General features: G+C 35.3%; 1 protein-coding gene across 6 annotated transcripts in view; it reads left to right on the top strand.

The window, feature by feature from the left end:
* Positions 1 to 24,494, top strand: part of YAF2 (YY1 associated factor 2) — a 132,813-nt gene that overhangs the window by 91,405 nt on the left and 16,914 nt on the right. For 5 of the 6 annotated variants that reach the window (XM_043968384.1, XM_043968383.1, XM_043968388.1 and 2 more), the window contains 2 exons: positions 10,320 to 10,472; positions 11,177 to 13,917. In XM_043968384.1, the coding sequence (XP_043824319.1) occupies positions 10,320 to 10,472; positions 11,177 to 11,414 (391 nt within the window). In that variant the 3' untranslated portion in view covers positions 11,415 to 13,917. Of the gene's footprint in view, positions 1 to 10,319; positions 10,473 to 11,176; positions 13,918 to 24,494 lie in introns of those variants that run through there. The other variant, XR_006353328.1, reaches the window with a different exon arrangement.

The raw sequence follows: 24,494 nt of genomic DNA, 5'->3' as shown, positions 1-24,494 counted from the left end.
AAGTGTTAAGTGTCCGAGGCCGAATTTGAACTCAGGTACTCCTGACTCCAGGGCCGGTGCTCTATCCACTGTGCCACCTAGCTGCCCCCAATAATTTCATTCTAAAGAATGAATGGGTCAAACAACAAATCATAGAAACAATCAATAACTATTTCCAAGAGAATGACAATAATGACACAACATACCAAAATCTATGGGATGCAGCCAAAGCAGTGCTTAGGGGAAAATTTATAGCTCTAAATGCTTACATGAATAAAAAGAGAAAGAGGAGATTAATGAATTGGGCATGCAACTTAAAAAGCTAGAAAAAGAACAAATTAAAAATCCCCAATTAGATACTAAACTAGAGATCCTGAAAATTAAAGGAGAAATTAATAAGATTGAAAGGAAAAAAACTATAGAATTAATCAATAAAACTAAGAGTTGGTTTTATGAAAAAAACAATAAAATAGATTAAATATTGGTTAATTTGATTTAAAAAAAAAGAAGAAAACCAAATTACCAGTATCAAAAATGTAAAGGGTGATGTTACCACAAATGAAGTGGAAATTAAATCAATAATTGGGAATTATTTTGCCCAACTGTATGCCAATAAATTTGACAATCTAAATGAAATGGATGAATATTTACAAAAATACAAACTGCCCAGGTTAACTGAAGAGGAAATAAAATCTTTAAATAAACCCATATTAGAAAAAGAAGTTAAACAAGCCATTAATGAGCTCCCTAAGAAAAAATCCCCAGGGCCAGATGGGTTTCCAGGTGAATTTTACCAAACATTTAAAGAACAATTAATTCTAATATTATGCAAATTACTTGGAAAAATAGGTGAAGGAGTTCTACCAAATTCGTTTTATGACACAAATATGGTGGTGATACCAAAACCAGGCAGAACAAAAACAGAGAAAGAAAATTACAGACCAATTTCCCTAATGAATATTGATGCTAAAATCTTAAATAAGATATTAGCAAGGAGATTACAGCAAGTGATCACCAGGATAATACACAATGACCAGGTGAGATTTATACCAGGAATGCAGGGCTGGTTCAACATTAGGAAAACTATTAACATAATCAACCATATCAATAAGAAAACTAACCAAAATCATATGATTATCTCAATAGATGCAGAGAAATCTTTTGACAAAACACAGCACCCATTCCTAATAAAAACACTAGAGAGTTTAGGAATAGGTGGAACTTTACTTAAAATAATAAACAGTATCTAACCTAAAACCATCAGCAAGCATTATATGCAATGGAGATAAATTAGAGGCCTTCCTAGTAAGATCAGGGGTGAAACAGGAATGTTCATCATCAACCCTATTATTTAATATTGTCCTAGAAATGTTAACTTTAGCAATCAGAGAAGAAAAAGGAATTAAAGGAATTAGAATAGGCAAGGAGGAAATAAAACTATCACTCTTTGCAGATGATATGAAGGTATACTTAAAAAATCCTAGAGAATCAACTCAAAAATTACTTGAAACAATTACAACTTTAGCAAAGTAGCAGGATCTAAAATAAATCCACATAAATCATCAGTGTTTCTGTATATGACCAACAAAGTCCAGCAGCAAGAGATAGAAAGAGATTCCATTTAAAGTAACGGTAGATAATATAAAATACTTGGGAGTCTACTTGCCAAGACAAACCCAGGAACTCTATGAACACAACTACAAAACACTCTTCACACAAATCAAATCAGATCTAAATAATTGGAAAGATATTAATTGCTCATGGATAGGCAGAGCTAATATAGTAAAAATGACAATTCTACCTAAATTAATGTACTTATTCAGTGCCATACCAATCAAACTACCTAAAAATTATTTTATAGAGCTAGAAAAAATAATAACAAAATTCATCTGGAAAAACAAAAAATCAAGAATATCCAGGGAAATAATGAAAAAAAAAATGCACAGGAAGGTGGGTTAGTGGTACCAAACCTGAAGCTTTACTATAAAGCGGCAGTCATCAAAACTATCTGGTACTGGCTAAGAAATAGAGTGGAAGATCAATGAAATAGGCTAGGCACAGGAAACACAGTAGTAAATGACACTAGTAATGTAGTGTTTGATAAACCCAAAGACTCCAGCTTCTGGGATAGGAACTCAGTATTTGACAAAAACTTCTGGGAAAACTGGAAGATAGTATGGCAGAAATTAGGCATAGACCAACATCTGACACCTTATACTAAAATAAGGTCAAAATGGATACATGATTTAGACATAAGAGGTGATACCATAGGTAAATTAGGAGAGAAGGAATAGTCTACCTTTCAGATCTTTGGAAAGGAAAACAGTTTATGACCAAACAAGAGATAGAGAATATTATAAAATGCAAACTGGATGATTTTGATTACATTAAATTTTAAAATGTTTGTATAAACAGAAGCAATGCATCCAAAATTAGAAGGGAGGCAGAAAGCTGGGAAACAATTTTTATGGCCAGTACTTCTGATAAAGGCTTCATTTCTAAAATATATAGGGAACTAAATCAAATTTATAAGAATCCAAGTCATTCCCCAATTGAGAAATGGTCAAAGGATATGAACAGGCAGTTTTCTGATGAAGAAACCAAAGCTATCTATTCCCATATGAAAAAATGCTCTAAATCTCTAATGATTAGAGAGATGCAAATTAAAGCAACTCTGGGTTACCACTTGACACCTATCAGATTGGCTAAAATGACAAAAAAGGAAAATAATAAATGTTGGAGAAGCTGTGGAAAAATTGGAACACTAATGCATTGTTGGTGGAGCTGTGAACTGATCCAACCATTCTGGAGAGCAATTTGGAATTCTGCCCAAAGGGCGATAAAGCTGTGTATACCCTTTGACCCAGCAATTCCACTATTAGGTCTTTTTCCCAAAGAAATCATGGAAGGGGGAAAGGAACCCACATGTACAATCTAACTAGCCATCTTTTTGATACTCTTTCCTGGTTCTCCTGCCTATCTGACCCCATCTTCATTTAAGTCATGCTTACTAGCAGTGGTTTTCCCACAGGGTCTCTCTATCCCAGATCCTCATCTCATTTCTCTCTATATTTTTTCATTTGGTGATTTCATCAACTCCCATAGATTCCATTATCAGCTCTGTGCTGATGATTCTCATATATACTTATCCAACTCTAACCTCTCTGCTGACCTCTAGTCTCCCAACTCCAGCTAGCTGTCTGTTGGACATTTCCTTTAAATGACTTAAACTCAACATATCATATCCAAAACTGACTTATCTTTACTCCCAAACCTTTTTCTCTTCATAACTTTCCTATTACCTTCAAGAGTACTACCATCTCCCTAATCCCCCAAGCTCACAACCTAAGTTTCATCTGTAAGGGGCTAAAATTCTAGCTAGTCTGTCTAAAATATCTAATGAGTGGTCACCAATAAATTATAAGCTTTAGCAAGAGTATTTAAGTGTTACAGAGCATTAGGATCAGAGAGAAAGGTAACAATCTAACTATTTCTAAGAGACCCTATCATCCAACCCACCATGGCAAGGCCAGTAACCAAAAGAGACAGAACTCCTCTGCCAGCATTCACTTCCTACTTCATGCGTTCCTCCCAGAAATGGGATGCTCCTCAAGTTGATTGGCTGGTAGCCTTGATAGACAGTAGCCATGAGCAAATATCACTTCCTGATGCCAAAGAAAGCCGCATGGCCTTGCCCTCAGAGGCCTTCTCCTTATGGTGGAGCTTTCCTACAGTAAGTCTCCAGCAGGTGGCGACATTCCAATCATTACATATCATTGACTTCTCATTCTCTCATCCCTTTCCCTTTCTTTAATCTGTTGTCAAGACCTGTCGATTTTTTTTTTTTACCTTCTTAAAATTTCTCATATATACCACCTTCTAATACTGCCACCACTCTAAGACAGGCTCTCTTTGTTTTACTCTTGAACTATTGCAATAGGCTAATGGTTGGTCTCTTTGCCACATATATCTCTCAGACACACCTGTTCATCTTCCACCTACCTGTCAAAGCGATCTTCTTAAAGCACAAGTCTGACCATGTTACTGCCCTCCCACTGAATCCCTATTACCTTCAGGATCAAATACAAAATCTTCTCTTTGGCATTGAAAGCCCTTTTTAACTTATACCTCCTCCCGCAGTACCTTTCCAGTCTTGAACTTTACACTCCCCAACATACTTTGCAATTCAGTGACACTGTTCCTCTTGCTATTGGTCACACACAATACTCCATCTTCTATTTCTCTGGGCATTTTCATTCCCTATCCCCTGTGCCTAGAATGTTCTGCCCCCTAGTCTTTGCATCCTGGCTTCCCTGGCTTCTTTCAAGTCCCAGCTAAAAATCTCACCTTCTGTGGGAAGCCTTTCTCAATCCCTTTTTATTCTAGTGATTTCTCTATTGTTTCCTATTTATCCTGCATTTAGAATGTTTTTATATAGTTGTTTGTATCTTGTTGCCCCTATTAGTCTGTGAGCTTGATGAAAACAAGGATTTGTATTTTACCATTCTTGGTATCCACAACACTTAGCACAATGCCTTGTACTTAGTAGATGCTTAATAAATGCTTATTGCTGTGTGATTTTTTTACCATTCCTGATATTTTCGTAGGGGTTTGTTGGCCAGGTAAATGGGAGAAATGTGTTTTTACCACATTTTTCATGCTATTACATTGAATTCCTTTGCTTTGAAGTACCCGTGTACTTTGACTGTTCTTTTGACTGTTATGTACTTTGGTTGTCAAGGTACAATGGTGGATATAAACCCATAGAGTACTTTGAACCTGGTTTAGCCTTATTTGTGATCCCCACTCTGTAAATGAGGAGGAAGGAACAGGTATTGCATACTTAGGAGGGGTACACTACTGTCAGCCCTCTACTCAAATCTTCATTGGCTTCCTATTGCCTGCTGAGTAAAGTTCAGACCTATTTACCTGACCTTCAAACCCTTTTTACAACCTAGCACTCTCATACTTAATTTTTTCAGTCCTACACACTATAAATTCTTTAAAATGTTTGTTGCATTATCCCTAGGAATCTCTCTGCTTGTGTCTAGCCCTATACTGACCTCTACAGTATTAAATAGGACCAAGTCATAATAATCCTTGCCCTGTTAGGAGAAGCTTACAATCTAGTTTTGGTTTTTTGTTTTTGTTTTTGTTTTTTGCAGGGTAATGAGGGTTAAGTGACTTGCCCAGGGTCACACAGCTAGTGAGTGTCAAGTGTCTGAGGTCAGATTTGAACTCAGGTCCTCCTGAATCCAAGGCAGGTGCTTTATCCACTTCACCACCTAGCTGCACCCCTACAATCTAGTTTTAAAAAGATATAAATAGTGGGGGGGGGAATCAGCTTGTATTAGTGGGGAAAGTGCTGGACTTAAAAACAGGTGACTTAAGTTTGAATCCTGGTTTTAAATCTTGTCACTTTTATCTACCTAGGTTTCTTGCATCTAACTCCCTTTCTACACATACATTGTGACTACCCCTAGATAAATTAGATCCTTCATCGCCTCTTACTTGAAGTGTTCCAGTAGCCCCCTAATTGTTCTATCTCTTCCCTTTCCAATCTGACTTGCACAAATCATCTTTCCAAGTCAAAGATCTGGCAATATTCCTTCCCTCAATCAAAAATCTTTAATGGTTCCTTATTGCCTCTATGATAAAATACTGTTAAGGGCTAAAATTCTAGCTAGTCTGTCTAAAATATCTAATGAGTGGTCGCCAATAAATTATAAGCTTTAGCAAGAGTTAGACTTTTAAGCATTTATTAAGGAGAATAAGAATTTGGTAAAGAGAGAGAAAAAGGCCTAGATTCCTATCTATTAAAGGGAGAGCACATTTCTAGCTCCCTTCTCCGCCAGAGTCCAGAGGAAAGAGAGCGAGCCTGAGCGCCAGTCTCTTCCTTCCTCCTCCCACTAGCCTGCGTCACTTCCTGACTCCTAGTCTTGCCCTCAAAGACCTTCCCTTCATGGGCAGAACTCTTCTACAGTAAGTATCCAGCAGGTGGCGTTATTCCAATCGTTACAGTCCCCCCTGTTGTTCCTCAAGAAACAAAATGTTTCCTTGACGGAACAGTAAAAAGAATATAATAACTATTGCTAACTAATAATATGTGAACAACAATATAGAAAAGGAAGAGAGGAAAGTTTTGTCCAGAGGGGCGATTTTTTTTTTCCTCATGAACCGACGCTTTGACATTAGTCTTGCAAAGGGAGGGCCTCTGCAGAGAATACATGTTACAGATGGTGTATATTATAACAGAAAGAGAAAAAAAAACAACAAATCAAAACTGTTCATTTAAAGTCTCTGAAAGTCTTTTCTCAGATGTCCTCTAGGTGTAGTCGTAGAATCGAAGTCTTTTCAGGGGTTGATGTGTGGATGCTGGTAATCAGCCAGGAAAATTTCCTACAAAATTGAGCTTAACACAACTTTAAAATAGCTTTGTCAATAATCAAATCAAACAATGAAAGTTCTCAAAAACATGTCTAAGGGAATTCAGAATCTTAGTTGTTACACATGAAACATATAATAAAACAAAAATTAAAACATTCTTTAAAATTATAATATTACTATAGTCCCCCCTTATGGAGGGTAATTGAGAAGACAATTGCTGCAATATTAATTAATAAAAATAATTTTTATCTTTGTTTTATCACTTTTTGCATCATCTGCCTAATTATCCTCATGCCGTTATGAGAAATTAAAAAATCTAATATAATTGGTAACAGGTGTCAAGGCCAAATTCAACACTGTATTTATCATGACACCTGAGATAATTATGGGGGTTACCATAAAGGAACAGAGAAATGATGGGATATGAGCATTCCCACACTTGAGCAATATATACTGCCCATCTGATAACTCAGAATAAAGGCAATTAATGTCTTAAATGATAAGTTCCCATAATCCAAGTCTCATATGGATTTAAAAATTGAGGATAATAAATGATTGCAAAAAATGTGAATACATCTTGACTTGACACAATATATATTTATGCAACAATTTCAAATAATACCCCTTTTTTTTTACTTAGTATACAATCACTTTTGTGAAAAATCAGAACATATTTAAATACAAGTTAAAGCACAACACAATCCTAAAGAAAACATTTTGAAAAAAGAAAACTTTTACAAACATTCCCCTCTTTTTTTAAAAATATGCTTATCAAAAATAATACTTCTAGAATCAATTTACACTTGCCATGGCAACCAATTTGCCAAGGAAATACTTTAAAGAGTTTGATCAAATAATCAGTTGAGAAAAAATAACAAAAACAAACAACTCAGAATATGGGAGCACAATACTCCTAGAATTAACATTGTATTATGAAATCAAAACCATCTTGCAATGTTTCAAAATTAGAGAGATGAATAAATAGAAAAAAAATACACACGGAACAATAAAAGACAATGAAATTCAAACTAGGGAAATCTAAATGAATATGAACTTAATAAGAGTATTATAAAATATAAACTTGATCACATGACTAAAAAGCTTTTACAAATATTCTCCTTGTTTTAAAAACTAAGTATAAAATACAATCTCAAAAGCATGAAAATCTCTATAAAAATAAACCCATACCATTAATTTCAAAATGTAGATGTAATAGCATAGAAATCCTATGTAACCTCTGAACTGACATTAATAATCTGAGTGAAGTTAGAACACTTTTGATTCCGATATCTAAAATCCCCAATACTCATATCAATACCTTGCTGCTTACTTCTACATTTCTGTAAAATATATACCCTTCCATGGCAAAAGAAGCGGAGTCTTGAACTATGGTGATGATTGTCATTCTTATTCAGCTTAAGTTTTTCTTCTTTAACCCCTCTATATTGTCTGTCAGTCTTTTCACCATACAAATGCTTTATAATATTACTAATTAAAGACAAAAGCAGGTTAGCAAAATTACGAACAAAACGGGCATATGTGGAACTTAAAGGGCTTTCTAAGGTTGTCTCAGAAGCACAGCCAGGCTGGGGAAGGGCTGAGCCTGAAGCTGCAAATGTAGTTAGAGAAAGTTGCGCATGAGCATTAGATTTCTGGACTTCCCAGGCCAGGGAAGCAATGGGCTTGGCCATGGGAGGAGTAGAGGGTGGGGTCTGGAGAGGAGGGGAGGGACCAGAGCAATTTGAATCAGACTTGATTTTGAACTCAGGCCTGGATTCCTCTTCCCCCACTTTGCCTCCAGGTGCTAGGGGATTAAAAGCTTCTAGAGGGTGGGTCATTGCCTCCAGGCATGCAAAATTAGAGCAACAATTAGTGTTAGAACTGGGAAAAGCTGCAGGAATCTCTTCAGGTTTCTCTGAGATATTTCCTGGTGTGAGTAAGTTGCTGGCTCTTTTAACAAAAATAAAAAGAAAAATAGAAAATCCACAAAAACAAAGCATTAACATGATCTTATCTCCCATTTGTCTGGTTAAACAGACTAAAATCAAAAATAGGGTAATTAGGGAGTTTAAAAGGTCCATTCGAAAAAATTTAAAGGGAAAACACAGCCAGTACACCAGTACTTAGTAGGGGAAATTTCTTACCCAACCAGAAGATCAGAAGACTGAGGTTTGGCTTTCCTCTTCGTGGTCAGCCATCTGTTAAGGGCTAAAATTCTAGCTAGTCTGTCTAAAATATCTAATGAGTGGTCGCCAATAAATTATAAGCTTTAGCAAGAGTTAGACTTTTAAGCATTTATTAAGGAGAATAAGAATTTGGTAAAGAGAGAGAAAAAGGCCTAGATTCCTATCTATTAAAGGGAGAGCACATTTCTAGCTCCCTTCTCCGCCAGAGTCCAGAGGAAAGAGAGCGAGCCTGAGCGCCAGTCTCTTCCTTCCTCCTCCCACTAGCCCGCGTCACTTCCTGACTCCTGGTCTTGCCCTCAAAGACCTTCCCTTCATGGGCAGAACTCTTCTACAGTAAGTATCCAGCAGGTGGCGTTATTCCAATCGTTACAATACAAAGTCTATTGATTGACATTTAAAACCTTTCATAATCTGGCTCCTACTAGTCTTCCAATTTTATAATAATAATGTACATTAGTGTGTCTTAAACATTATAGTTACAGTGAAATATTTGTTAAATGTAATGTTTATGACAATGAATTAAAATTTGGGGGGGGGTGAGGCAATTGGGGTTAAGTGACTTGCCCAAGGTCACACAACTAGTAAGTGTTAAGTATCTGAGGCCAGATTTGAACTCAGGTCCTCCTGACTCCAGGGCCGGTGCTCTACCCACTGCGCCACCTAGCTGCCCCACTGAATTAAATTTGACACTGTGAAACCTTGGGCAAGTCATTTACCTTCTTGGAGCCTCAGTTTCTTTATCTGCAAAATGGGGATAATGTTTTGGGGATTTTAAAAAAGGTTTTGTTAAATCGTAAATCTATAATATATTAGGTTATTGTGAAGAAAACCAATATGATACTGAAAATCAGTACAAGTTATGCAAAGGCTGAGGAACTTTTCATTATATTTTATATTATTTAGACCTTTAATAGAAAAATGATGTATAGTTTTGGCCACTATTCTTTTTTTTTTTTAAGTTTTCAAAGCGAGTTTTATTGATGCTTTTTTCTTTGCCTTTTCTAAATTGAACCATCCCTTGTTGCAGAATTCCATGCAAATTCGAAAGGATGTCAAAAAATTGAGAGTCCAGAGTAGAGCTGTAAAATCATAAAAAAATAGGACTAACATTATGAAGAAAAATTTTAGAGGAGCTAGAATTGTTGACTTTATTCCAGAAAGTATAACCTTTTCCCTTGTTTAGGGGAAAGATTCTGAAGTTATTCTCTTTTGCCTGCCTTACAAGGGGAAATAGGTTTTCAAATGAAGATGGATAGATTTTTGTTAGAAATGAGACATTTTGAACTTCAGGATAATTAAAGAAGCCTGTCCCTATATGTGTTCAGGAAAAGAACAGTGAACCATCTGTTTTCACTACTTTGGATGTATCAGGCACTTCATAAATGTTTGAAATTATGCTTGTAAGTGTAGATTACATAATACCAGCACACAGTAGTCCATGCTTATGTTTTAATAATTTCTGTTCATTATATATGTTGCAATACCATAAACAGTTTGATAGCCTGCTTTATTTCACTTATTAATACATCTAATAATTAAGTTGATTTCTGTTGCTCAGAATGCTTTAACTATATTTTATCATAAATTGGCCTAGTTTTCCCAAATGGTAACAGAAAAAAGCAAAGTAATTTATTTTCTCTTTAAATTTTACAATCTGGCTTTAACTTTTAAATAATTTGGAAGTCATAGTTTGTACTTCTTTTACATAATATTCTATAAGAACATTTTGTTGAAATATAATAAAAGTATTTTTTAAAATGTACACAGGAAACCGCGACCTGTCTCACAGTTGGTTGCACAGCAAGTTACCCAGCAATTTGTGCCCCCAACACAATCAAAGAAAGAGAAAAAAGATAAATTAGAAAAGGAAAAAAGTGAAAAAGAAACAACTAGCAAAAAGAACAGTCATAAGAAAACCAGGTAAATCTGAAACATTTTGTAATATTTGGAAAATCTATGTATTTTTTCTTTCTTTTTAAGATTTAATATGTATTCACTTATATGTATAAAACTAGCTTCAAAGTTTTGACTGGTTTCAAAAAGAGTCCTAGAAATTAAATCATAGAAATTAAAAATGGAACTGTTCACTGGTAGCTTAATAGGATGTGAATTAGCCACAAATTGTTTTCTTAATGACTATATGTCAGCACACTCATTGGCATAAGTATTTAAGATTGTTTCAACCATAATTTTTAAGTCATCAATTTCATAAAACATCAATTAAAAACTGAAGATATTGATAATGGGACATATTTCTGAATTCTTTATATTACTCTATATTTTGCCATAAATTATATATTAGCACATATTTATAACACTGATTCAGATCATGGCCTTTTACATGATTGCTATGCCATGATGTTAAATGTTCCACAATTGATTTTGATAATACGGTTGGAAACATTCTGCCGTGGCTCTAATGCTGAGTAGTAAACATTGCCATATTTTTTAATCAGTGTACTGGAGTGACATGCTTGTTATAGTAGATACCTTGCTTTTTTTTTTTTTTTTTGGATACCTTACTTTTTAGACAGATGTATTTGTCATGTATATTTTGCACATAAGTTTCACAAAAATTATGAGAGAGAGGAAAACTAGTTTTAAATGTTATAAATTTCATTTAGGCCACGATTGAAAAATGTGGATCGGAGTAGCGCTCAGCATTTGGAAGTGACGGTTGGAGATCTGACAGTCATTATTACAGACTTTAAGGAGAAAACTAAGTCACCACCTGCATCTAGTGCTGCTTCTGCAGATCATCATAGTCAGAGTGGTTCTAGCTCTGATAATACAGAGAGAGGAATGTCCAGGTCATCTTCACCCAGAGGAGAAGCCTCATCATTAAATGGAGAGTCTCATTAAAGTTTATTTTTTTCCAATTTCTTTAGTCACTTCTCTGTAACATGCAAATACAAATATTTTGGCCAACACATGCCACATTTTCATGACAAACATTCATGCTCAGCCTACAACATGTTTTACATAAAATATAAATGCATTAGGATTAATAATTTTGTTGCAATCTACACTAAAGACCACATTTCCAGAATTAACATTTTGATATCAAAAGTTAAAAGTGCCATGAAAATGTGGTAGAGCATTTATTATGCAGTGTTATTGGTAATCTTTTTCACTTTTAGTCAATTTCAACACTTAAAACTTGATTTCACTACTATTGGCATGTACTGAATTAAAATTTTTATAACATAGTTCAAGCTGCCTAGATATGTATTATTTGAGAATTATAAAATAGTTGTATATGTGTGTTTGTGTGTATGTATACACATATACATACAAGTCAGATCAATTTAATCAACTATTAAAGCAACCAGATTTTAATAATACTTATCTTCTTAGGTACACCTGCTGGTACTTGGTGTGGTTAAATAGGAAAATTGTTGTTAAAGGATTTCTTTTAATTTTGGCCAGGTTTTTTTTGACACATCTTACTAGATTACTGTTACTGGTTTTATCGTATTTTCTTTTATTGACTTTTTAAAACATTCATTTATTATGTTACTTGCAAAATAGTAAATATTTTAAAGTATCAGTTGTTTAACTTTATAATTCAGATACAGTACTATTATTATTATACACTGGTATTTTCCATATTATATAAAATTTTCCATTTCAAAAGATTGTATGCATTTGCAAAAAAAAGCAACAGAAATGTTTCCATTTAAAAAGTTGCATTCTTGAAAAAATTTAACTGAATAATAATTTTATCATTTTTTCCTTGCACCACACTTTTTCAGCGCTATCCACATGTATAAATATAATTACTACAGAAATACAGAGTGGTGAACAGAAAAAAGGAATAACTAGTAATTTATCCAATTTCTTCTTAAGTTCACTTTTCTTATTTTAATTGGCCCTTTATTAAATATCTTTAAACAATTTCTATTGTTTAAATATGAAAAAATGCAGTTCCTTTTTTCAGGCATAATTGCCATTTATGCACATTTGTACTAATACAAAAAATATTTACAGTCACCCAGCATTATGTAAAATTACCAATAAAATATTTTTATGACTATACTTTTTTCATTTTTTTTCACAGCCAATGTGTATTTGATGCACACACAAAAAAACCCCAACAATCTAGAAACCACATGATGGATCTTAAATTCTCATAGGATTCTTCTTCTGTTAAATACATGTTTGCTTGTTGTCTTCTCCCATTAGATTGTGAGCTCTTTGAAGACAGGGACTATCTTTTGCCTTTTTTTTTGTATCTCCAACACTTAGCACAGTGCCTGGCACATAGTACATGCTTAATAAATGTTAACTGCCTGATATTCTTATATATAAGGAATTAATATAAATATAGACTGGACATTTATCAGTGAGCATAGCTATATGATATCACATAAAAGATGTCTTCATGATAACTTAAATTGTAGACCCTGACAGTTTTAACTGTTTAACAGGGTTTTTTTGGGGTTGTAAATGTAATTTTCTGTTTAATTGCAGCACTTATAGGCTGCAGTAGTACTGTCTGTTTTGTTAGATGCTAGTTGTGAAATAGTTGCGTAAAAACAAAGTCTGATGTGATATCTAAACACTTAAGTACTTCATTCTTTGGTTGAACTTGTGTAAAAGTTTAAAACTTAGTGTGGTTTGGGGGATGGTGGTTTTGGTAGCATACTTCTAATGAAAGACCAGTTTATTGGTTATTTTAACTTCTTTTTGAACTATGAGCTCTACTTTGTCTTTTTTTCTTCATTTCCTATTTCTCAAATGCTTTTAATGGTTGATTTTTTTTTTGAGATCCTGAATATTTGCATATGCTAATGGATTCTTCCTATTTTTTTAGGTGACAACATATTCTACAAACTGTCCTCTAATTATAGTTTTCTGGCACAAGGAAAAAAAAAAGTCCTGGCAGAGCTTTAAATGGATTGCAAAAGAAAAAACATTCTGCCAAACAAACAAAATACAAAAAAAAAAAATTTCTCTTACATGATGTTTCATTGCTTATAAAAAGGTAAAACAGCTTACTGCTTTCTATCATGCTTAGAAAATGTGTTCCCAGTGGATAAAGCACCGGCCCTGGATTCAGGAGTTCCTGAGTTCAAATCCGGCCTCAGACACTTGACACTTACTGGCTGTGTGACCCTGGGCAAGTCACTTAACCCCATTGCCCCATAAAAAAAAAAAAGAAAAGAAAAAAAAAGAAAATGTGTTCCCTATGTTATCCAGATAGGGTTTAAAAGGAGCATAGAGGTCACCTAATCTGAATAGTTTATTTTATAAATGGAAAACCGAGGCCTGAGTATTTATGATGAACAGAATATAGAATAAATGACAGAATTAACATTTGGATCCAAGTCCTTTTGACTCCAAAACTATATTTTACCTTACTTTTTTTTTTTTAGTGAGGCAATTGGCGTTAAGTGACTTGCCGAGGGTCACACAGCTAGTAAGTGTTAAGTGTCTGAGGCCGGATTTGAACTCAGGTCCTCCTGACTCCAGGGCCGGTGCTCTATCCACTGCGCCACCTAGCTGCCCCCTTACCTTACTTTTACAGGTGAAAAAACTGAGCCTTAGAATGACTTTGCCAGAGTCACACAACTTAAGTGGCAATGTCAAGACTCAAATATAAATCCTTTGATTCTAAAACCAGTATTTTTAATATTACAGAGATGTATTTTCTCTAAATTATTTTCTTGCTCTAATAGGTCCCTTAATCATATTCATGTAACCACATGTATTCTTTTCAAATGCTCTCTTTGATGCTTTTCTAAATATCTTTCTAATGAAAGAATCAATGAAAAGAATTGTAGGGGCAGCTAGATGGCGCAGTGGATAGAGCACCGGCCCTGGAGTCAGGAGTACCTGAGTTCAAATCTGGCCTCAGACACTTAACACTTACTAGCTGTGTGACCCTGGGCAAGTCACTTAACCCCAATTGCCTCACTAAAAAAAAAAAAAAGAATTGTAGAAATATTTTAGAAGTCATATAATGCATATTTTGTAGATGAAGAAATTTAGGCTCAGAGATGTTAAGTCCCTTGCCCAAGTAGTAGGAGAGGCTATTTATTAATTTATTTGATAAACATTTATTAAGTATCTACTATCTGCCAAGCTTTGGGCTAAGCACTGTGGATATAAAAAGAGGCAAAAGGCAGCTTTACAAAATAAAAAGAGCTTACAACTTTAAGACAATGCACAAACAAATACATATATTCAGGATAAATAGGAAATAATTGTTTAGAGGGGAGTATTATAATTAAGAGTGTTATCATTAAGAAAGGCTTCCTATAGAAGGTGGAATTTTAGTCGGGACTTAAAGTGACCCAGGAAGGTTACTTAGCAGAGAAGAGGGAGAGGCATGGGAGATGGCCAAAGAAAATGCCTGGAGCTGAGACATGGTCTTGTATGTGAAACAGCCAGGAGACCAGTGTTACTAGGTTAAAGAGTGAATGTTGGAAATAAGGTACGAGAGGAATGGAAAGGTATGAGGGGGGCTAGGGTTTGACTGCCAAATAGAGCATTTTGTATGTGCTTTTGAAGGCAATAGGAAGCCACTGCAATTTACATTTTAGGAAAATCACTTAAGTGAATAAATGGAGGATAGACTTGAGTGGAGAGAGAATTGAAGTAGGCAGAACCACCAACACACTATTGTAGTAAAGACATGAGATGATGAGGGTTTGTAGTAGAGTGCTGACAGTGCCAGAGGAGAGAAGGAGAGTATTTAAAAGATGTTGCCAAGGTAAAATCAAGAGGCTTTGGCAATAGCTTAGACACGAGGGGTGAAAAATTGTGAAGAATCCAGGATGACTTCTCGGGTGTGAGCATGAAAGACTAGGAGAATGCATTCTACAGCAATAGGGAAGGTTGGAAAGGAGTAAAGGTTTAGGGAAAATGATCATGAATTCTGATTTGGTCATAATTCAGTTTAAGATGCCTAGTGGGGTAGCTAGGTAGATAAAGCACCAGGCCTGGATTCAGGAGTACCTGAGTTCAAATCCGGCCTCAAACACTTGACACTTACTAGCTGTGTGACCCTGGGAAAGTCACTTAACCCTCATTGCCCAGCACTCCCCCCAAAAAAAGATGTCTAGTGGACATCTGGTTCAAGATGTTTCAAAGATAGTTGGAGATTTGAGTTTAGAGGTTAGGAGTGAGATGGGGACAAGAAAGTTGATTTAAGAATCCTCAACATGAAAGATGGTAATTAAATCCATGGGAGCTTGATCAAATCACTAAGTGGAGTAGTATAGAGGAGGAAGAGAAGAGGACCCAGGACAGAACCTTAAGTGACATCTATAGCAAAGGAGATAGAGAAGGAACAGTCTGAAAACCAGGAGAGAGTGGTGTTCCAAAAACTTAATAATGAGGAGAAAAGAGTAATGAACAGTGTCAAAGGCTGCAAAGAAGTCAAGGAGGATAAGGATTGGGGGTGGGGGGAACCATTGGTTTTGGCAACTAAGATCCATTAGTAACTTTGGAGAAGGCAGTTTTAGTAAAATGGTAAGGTCGGAAGGTCTAAGGCTAGACTAAAGAACAACCTCCTGACTCCTGGACTCTAATACTGAGCTTTTCATTACATCATCTGGCTGTGGAGAAAGCACTATTGCATTATGTGATGCATCATTGTGGAGATTTGGTGTACAGGTTTTGTATTTTAAAATACAAATCAAAATAAAGGGAATATAATTTGAAGTCTCTAATGATCAGATTTCTTACATAGTAGTTGCAGGTAGTTCTTAAAGTATTTTGAATTAGGCACCAGAAAAAGTTGTTGGTTCATTAAATCTAAATTACTTAATTTATCAAGTTTTTTCCCGAGGGTCAAGAAGATGTAAGCATTGAAAATGCTTTTAATTCCTAACTCTTGCGGGGCAGCTAGGTGGCGCAGTAGATAAAGCACTGGCCTTGGATTCAGGAGGACCTGAGTTCAAATCCAGCCTCAGACACTTGAAACTAACTAGCTATTGCCCCACAAAAACAAAACAAAACAAAAATTCCTAACTCTTCCCCACTATTTTCCCACTCCCCAGTCCCCCCAAAAGAGCACCCTACCAAACTGATGGATGACATATACAGAATATAGGTAGTTTTCCATTATGTAAAATCTTTCCTCTTAGAAAAAAATTTAATTACTACATATTATAGAGTTATTAAAAATAAAGTTAGGTGATTTTTAGTTCCCACCAAGGAAACAGACTCCTTTTCTAGCTTTTGTTTTTTTGTTTTTGGTGAGAGAAAAATTCCACTTTGAGAATATTTTGAAGAACTGATCTAGAAAGTGGAATAATTAGTAAAATCACTGGGTATTTTTATGGTATATACTTTTAAAAAACTATTCATTTTAAAGAGAAATACAGTCATGTGACTGTATCAGGAGGGAGAAGAAATAATTGGAGAATAGTATACCCATTCACACACACACACACACACACACACACTGGACATGTAGCTATTTGGTTTCCTCCTGTGATTGAAATTAAAGAAGCTCTGAAACATAACCAGTTACAAAAACAACTACAAAGAACCAAAGATGTGGAGATGTGGTGATGACAGAAAATGTGATTATTGGTTAGTTTGTGGCTTGAAGGAAGTTAGTACTCTCATTTATTAATAATAGCCATGAAAACCATGGAAGATGCTAAAGAGGAAAAATAGGAAAAAGAAAAAAAGAGAATGACAGACAACAGAATCTGTAGCAGATATTAGTCAAGGATAGCTAGAAGCAGACACAGCGACTGTGGATTGTGGATTGTGGAGACACTAGTGGCAGAAGAGGGAGAATAAACACGAAATAGAAGGAGACACCAATCTAGTATTTATTGTAGAGTTACATCGCTCTTGTGAGTAGTTGCTGAGATCATTACCATAATATAACATAGCATAATAATTGATCCTAATGACCCTAGGTAATAAAAAAATTAACTTGTGGTCAAACTATCCTGTTTTCTAAGTGTGTAACATTTTTAAAAGATTTTTATCAAAACTAAAGTTTAAAAGTTTGTGTGTAAATGGCTCAATTCAAGAAACGTTGAACATCTGTTACATTCCAGGCACTGGCTATAAAAAAAAAAAAATGAAAAGGACTCTGCTCTCTTTGACCTTACATTCTTCTGGGGGTATAAAACATTTGCTTTATGAATAATACCAAGGTCTAAGGGAAATAAGGATAGAACAAAGTGCCCTCGGTATATCCAAGGAAGAAGAGAACATCAACTAAAGGTCAACACTTATTTGGAAACCTGTCACTGAAGTTCCTTAAGCAGGGGCACATCATAGCCAAGACCTGTAATTTAAAATTAACAATATAGCAGCTGTGACAGATCAATATGTACTAGGAGTGGGAAGATCAGTTAGGAGGCTAAGTAAGCTAATTTTTATATAAGTAAATAAAAAGAAGGGTGTGAGATATTGTAGATGAATTTTATTCCCTTTTAATGTGATAGAATTAATGTATTTGTATATTAGGAATATACATGGTTTTATTGCCCTTTGGGTTTAGTTCCTAATCCTTAGCAATTAACTCTTGTGACACTTTAAGTGTTCTCTTCATTTGGGTACAGTGGATAGATAAAGTGCTGAGCCCTAGGGTCAGGAAGACGCTTTCAAATCTGACCTCAGATACTAGCTTTGTGAACCTGGTCAAGTCATTCAATCTCTATTTGCCCCAGTTTCCTCAGTTGTAAAATGGGGATAATAACAGCACCTACCTCACAAAGTTATAAGGATCAAATGGGATAATATTTGTAAAGCATTTACCATAGTGCCCAGTACATGGTAGGTGCTTTTCATTCTATTGTCTGTGACCAAACAAATAGTCTAATAATCCTCTTTTCCATGTGACAATTAAATGTTCTCCACTCTAAAACTGCACAGTTTCTTTAATCCTGGTATAGCATCGTTGCTAGTCACCTTGCCATCTTGATGTTTCTCTGGACACTTAAGCTTGTCACTGCCCTTTCTCAAATGTGATGCCCAGAACTGGACACAATATTCCTGTTGTGACCATGACAGTATACAATGGAGCTATCATCTCCCTACCACATAGCATTCTTGGTAGCCACGTTGAATTTATTTACTTACAGTCTTACAGTCTACTAAAACACCTATATGTTTTTTCTGTAGACTTTTTCAACCATAAGACTTTTACATTTATCTTATTAAATTTCATATCCAAAAATATTTTAACATGATAAATCCAATAAGGTTCTTTAGGTAAATTCACTTAAAGATAAAACCATCTGACAACTTTCACCTACAATTCATATTTCTAATTCTGTTATGATAGGATATCTGTCTTCAGGTATCTCGAATGCTATCCTATGGATGCTTACTCCTCTCTTATATTTATTATATCATTTCAGAGAATAGTTCTAGCCACTTTAAAGTATTTTTGCTCCTACCTTTTTGAGGAGGTAAAGACATGATAGCTACATTATTAGAAGTACAATATTGAGTTCTGCTGCAGTAATTCCAGTGTCATGAAAAAGGTATGGAATTTAATACGATGATTAAATTCAGGGAGTATTTGGAGGCTGAAATAACTACCACCACTATATCTTCCCCACTCCCAATACACACATACATTTTACTTGATTTTCCACTTTTTTTTTTTTTTTTTTTGGTGAGGCAATTGGGGTTAAGTGACTTGCCCAGGGTCACACAGCTAGTAAGCGTTAAGTGTCTGAGGCCGGATTTGAACTCAGGTCCTCCTGACTCCATGGCCACTGCTCTATCCACTGTGCCATCTAGCTGTCCCTTACTTGATTTTCCAATGAAACTTTCCTCCAAACAAATCATCTGTGATTTTTAAATCTCTTTACCTAGCTTTAAAATCTCTTTACCTTTTCTGCTGATTTCCTTTTTTTTTTTTCAAAACAGAAAAACAACAGCACCAAAAACAAAAGAAATAATATGGTCCAATCAGCATCCATATCCCACAGTTTCCCCCCCCCCCCCTTTTTTTTCTGTATTTGGAGAACCTTTTCCACCATGAGTTCTTTGGAACTTTCTTGTACTGTTGGATTGGTGAGAAGAATCTAGTCTATCACAGTTGATCAACACATAATGTTGATGATACTGTGTATAATGTTCTTCTGGTTTTGCTCATCTCATCATCAGTGTGTGCAAATCCTTCCAGGTTTCTCTGAACTCCTGCTTATCATTTCTTATAGCACAATAGAATTCCATTACATTCATATACCACAACTTGTTCAGCCATTCCCCCGTTGATGGCCACCACAAAAAGAGCAGCTATAAATATTTTTGTACATGTGGGTCCATTTCCTTTTTTTATGATCTCTTTAGGAAAAAGACCCAAAAGTGGTATTGCTGGGTCAAAAGGTATGCACAGCTTTATAGCCCTTTGGGCATAATTCCAAATTGCTCTCCAGAATGGTTGGATCAGTTCACAGCTCCACCAACAATGCATTAGTGTTCCAATTTTTCCACAGCTTCTCCAACATTTATTATTTTCCTTTTTTGTCATATTAGCCAATCTGATAGGTGTCAGGTTGTTTTAATTTGCATCTCTCTAATCAATAGTGATTTAGAGCATTTTTTCATATGGCAATAGATAGCTTTGATTTCTTCATCAGAAAACTGATAAGTTAGAGGCCTTCCCAATAAGAACAGGGGTGAAACAGAGATGTCCATTATCACTTCTGTTACTTAATATTGTACTAGAGATGTTAGCTTTAGCAATCAGAGAAGAAAAAGGAATTAAAGGAATTAGAATAGTCAAGGAGGAAACAAAACTATCACTCTTTGCAGATGATATGATGGTTTAGAGAATCAACTCAAAAATTACTTGAAACAGTGAACAACTTTAGCAAAGTAGCAGGATCTAAAATAAATCCACATAAATTATCAGCATTTCTATACATGACCAACAAAGTCCAGCAGCAAAAGATAGAAAGAGAAATTCCATTTAAAGTGACGGTAGATAGTATAAAATACTTGGGAGTCTACTTTCCAAGACAAACCCAGGAACTCTATGAACACAACTACAAAACACTTTTCACACAAATCAAATCAGATCTAAATAATTGGAAAGATATCAATTACTCATGGATAGGCCGAGCTAATATAATAAAAATGACAATTCTACCTAAGTTAATGTACTTATTCAGTGCCATGCCAATCAGACTACCTAAAAATTATTTTATAGAGCTAGAAAAAATAATAAGAAAATTCATCTGGAAAAACAAAAAGTCAAGAATATCAAAAGAAATGATGAAAAAAAATGCACAGGAAGGTGGGTTAGCTGTACCAAATCTGAAGCTGACTTCCATTTTTGTATCTCCTAACTACCTGTTAGACAACATCTTAAATGCTTAATTTTTAAAACTGAATTCATCTTTCCTTCCTCCCAAATTTTCCCCTTTTACTGGTAAGGGCCTCCAGTCTCCTTGTCACCCAGGCTCACAATCTAAGTGTCATTCTTGACACTGTCATCCCCTACTCCCATTCAATCTGTTTCCAAGACCTATAAATTTTACCTTTACCTTAACATCTCTCCCGTCCCCCCTTCTCTTCTCTGACACAGCTACTACTCTTGTACACTCCTCTTGCCTGAACTGTATTGCAACAGGTTGCTGGTTGATTTTTCCTCATTCTAGGTCATTCTCCAACTGTCAAAGTGGAAAGTATAGATCTGATCATGTCACTTTCTGACATTCAAAGCCCTTTATAATCTCCCCCCTCCAGTCTTTCTAGACTTTTTACACCTTATAATCTAACCACCTCCCTCCCAGCATCCCCCCACCCAAATCCATTCATCACACAAGATGTTCAGTCTCCTGACAGCATTTTCACTGCCTGTCCCCAGTGCCTAAAAAGTTTAACCTTTTTTCTTCCTCCTTGCTTCACTGACTTCCTTCAGGCCTCAGGTAAAATCTACCTTCTACAGAAGGCCTTTCCTGATAACTTAATCCTGATGTCTTCCCTTTGGGGTATTATTTACAATTTATTCTGTGTATAGTTTATTTATATGTAGTCTCCCCCATTTGATTGTGAGTTCCTCTAGTGCAGGAACTGCTTTTTATTTTACCATTTTTTTTTGTATCCTGAGAACTTAGCACAATATTTGGCATGTAGTACACATGTATTAAATATATATTGACCGACGTGATCTTTTGACATTTTCAGTTACCCATAAAGAAGAGCTGCTGCTGTCATCAACATTATACTCAAGTAATATACTGTTGGCTCTGATAGCAACCTTAAAGAATGAATATACTTTAGCCTTTTAAAATAGTCATTTGTGTTTCATAAATTTGCCCAACTCCTTTTTAAATCCTTCTCTTTAGGAATAAGTGAACAAATGAAAAATATTTATTAAGCACTTATTTGCCATGCATTGTGCCAAGTGCTGAGAATTAAAACAAATAGCAAGATAATCTCTACCTTCAAGGAAGTTATATTCCAATAGGGAGAGAACACATAGAGAAATAGTGACCTGAGTGTGTTGGTTTGGGAAACCACAGAGATGGGGAGTAAAGTCAAGGGAGAATTGATTAACCTATAATGGTAATGTTGATGTTAATGGTAGTCCAGAAAATGAAGTTGGGGGTAGAGGGGGTGGACTGAGTGAACCTATCACGAATGCAGTGACCAAGCAGAAGGTAAAGCACTAGTTTGGAAGGCAGAATGCAGCTAAATGGCAGGAAAATGGTCAGAATATCTAAAGAAATATATTCTATATGTTTCTTATCTATTGTGTAAATTATAATTTCTTCTTTTTGTCATAAATGAAATTTTTTAAATTTCCTTATTCATTCCAAAGTATATACACTTATCCTGTTAAAAAAATATTCATATAAATACTATATTCTGAAATTTTGGCTAACGTCTACCAGAAACTATCATTATATCTATGTAATTTCTAGCCTGGAGATAGAGATGTTCAAAAATTTCATAATCTTCCTTGCTGTTTGACATGACCTTGTCCCAAGATTTCAGGTAACACTTATAGGAATCTTGAAGAAGGAAAATAAATGTCAAAATACAGTCTAGGTTAACAGTACAGATTTATTGAGTATTAAGTCACCATCCCATTCCCTCATTGACCTATCTTATCACTCTTGGAGTTAAATCAAGGAATTTCCTAGTATATACAGTATAATAGTATATATCATATACATATATAGTCACTTGTATTACTATATATGTAATATATATTACATATTTCCTGGTATATTCTTTTTTTTTATCATGTTTTTGGTTTTGGGTTTTTTGGTTTTTGGTTTTTTTGCGGGGCAGTGGGGGTTAAGTGACTTGCCCAGGGTCACACAGCTAGTAAGTATCAAGTGTCTGAGGCCGGATTTGAACTCAGGTACTCCTGAATCCAGGGCCGGTGCTTTATCCACTGCGCCACCTAGCCGCCCCTGGTATATTCTAATTATTAAGATTATATTGAAATGCCGTTATCAAAATGGTTTTTTTAAGTTCACAGACTCCAAGTTTAAAATCCCTGCATAAACCTTTGAGTTTAGAGATTATATATAGAGTTGGAATTTAATCAACAAGCATTTATTACATATTTATCACATGCCAGACATTGTGCTGAGGATGCAAAAACAAAGCAAAAATTGTCCTCTCAAGGAATTCTAATAGGGGAAAGAATATGTCAGTAACTGATATTGTTCAAGGTAGAGATATAGAGAGTAGTTAAAATTTGTAGTTTGAATATCTCTTTAGGCAAACCATAGAAGCAAAGATGTGAGAGCTGGAAGGTGCTTTGGAGATCATTTTTCCAAATGCATGCTAATTTTGAAAGTGGTATATGGATAAATAATCAACAGGGGTGTTATAAAGGAGATTCCTATTCAAGTCTAAGTTGAAAAAGGTGCCCTATAAAATCCCTTCCAACTTTGAGGACCTGAAGTCAAGAAAACCAGAGTTTGAATTCTGCCTCAGACACTAGCTGTGTGACCCTGAGCAAGTCATTTAATCTTGGTTTTCTAGTTCCCTCGTTGATAAAATAGGGATAATAGGACTCACCTTCTGTGGATGTTATGAGTATAGAATGAGATATGTAAAGTGCTTTGCTAGCCTCAAAATACAATATAAATTTTAGCTTTTATTAAGTAGAAATAATGGCTTTCTAAACATTCTTTATGAATAAATCTCCTCATTCTCTTAGTGGGTATAACAGCCTAAAATCTCTAGTTCTGGTTAGTAGTTTTTTCTAAGTATCTCCTTTAAAAGGAATATTTTTGCCTAATTCTTGTCCCAGTGAGGTACATTGAATCTTACACCTTATCTTATGCTCTACCTAGTGAATATCAAAACTATCTTTTCAATTAGTGATTCATTTAAATATGTTGTTCCCAATTCCTATACATTTTCTCCTTATTGTTCAGTCGTGTCAGAGTCTTTGTAACCCCACTTGGGGTTTTTTTGGCAAAGATGCTGGAGTGGTTTGCCATTTCCTTCTCCAGCTCATTCTAAAAATGGGGAATTGAGGCAAACAGGGTTAAGCAACTTGTCCAGGAAATTTGAGGGGAAATTTGAACTCATGATGATGAGTCTTCTTGATCCCAAGTCCAGTGCTCTATCCATTGTGCCAGATAGCTGCCCGTAATTCCTATACATATTGATGCTTTAAAATGTTATCTCTTTTCATTACTCCAAATGGAATTAGGGTAGGTTCTTGCCACTGTGATACTACCCAGGTAAAGTGTCACTGGGGAAGGTGATAAAATGCCTATAACCTCTATTACCATCTAGTCAGACCCTGGAATGGAACCTCCTACAAAAGATGTTCAGACACCAGGCATAATCAAGAATCAGGTTTTTGAATATATTTTGTTTCTGATATATTCTGACTGTGTACCAATCAACTTAGGATAAGCAAGGGAACTGGTGTTGACTGAGTTCAGCAAACACCAGGACTCAATTGCAAGGAACATACTGACCAGCCTATCTACCCATGTTCTCCCTTCTTTCCTGGCATTTGAGGAT

This window comes from Dromiciops gliroides, chromosome 5 (assembly GCF_019393635.1).
Source record: "Dromiciops gliroides isolate mDroGli1 chromosome 5, mDroGli1.pri, whole genome shotgun sequence".
Classification (NCBI taxonomy): domain Eukaryota; kingdom Metazoa; phylum Chordata; class Mammalia; order Microbiotheria; family Microbiotheriidae; genus Dromiciops; species Dromiciops gliroides.
Note: the sequence above shows the minus strand (reverse complement) of the source record. Positions and strands in the feature narration are given on the sequence as shown.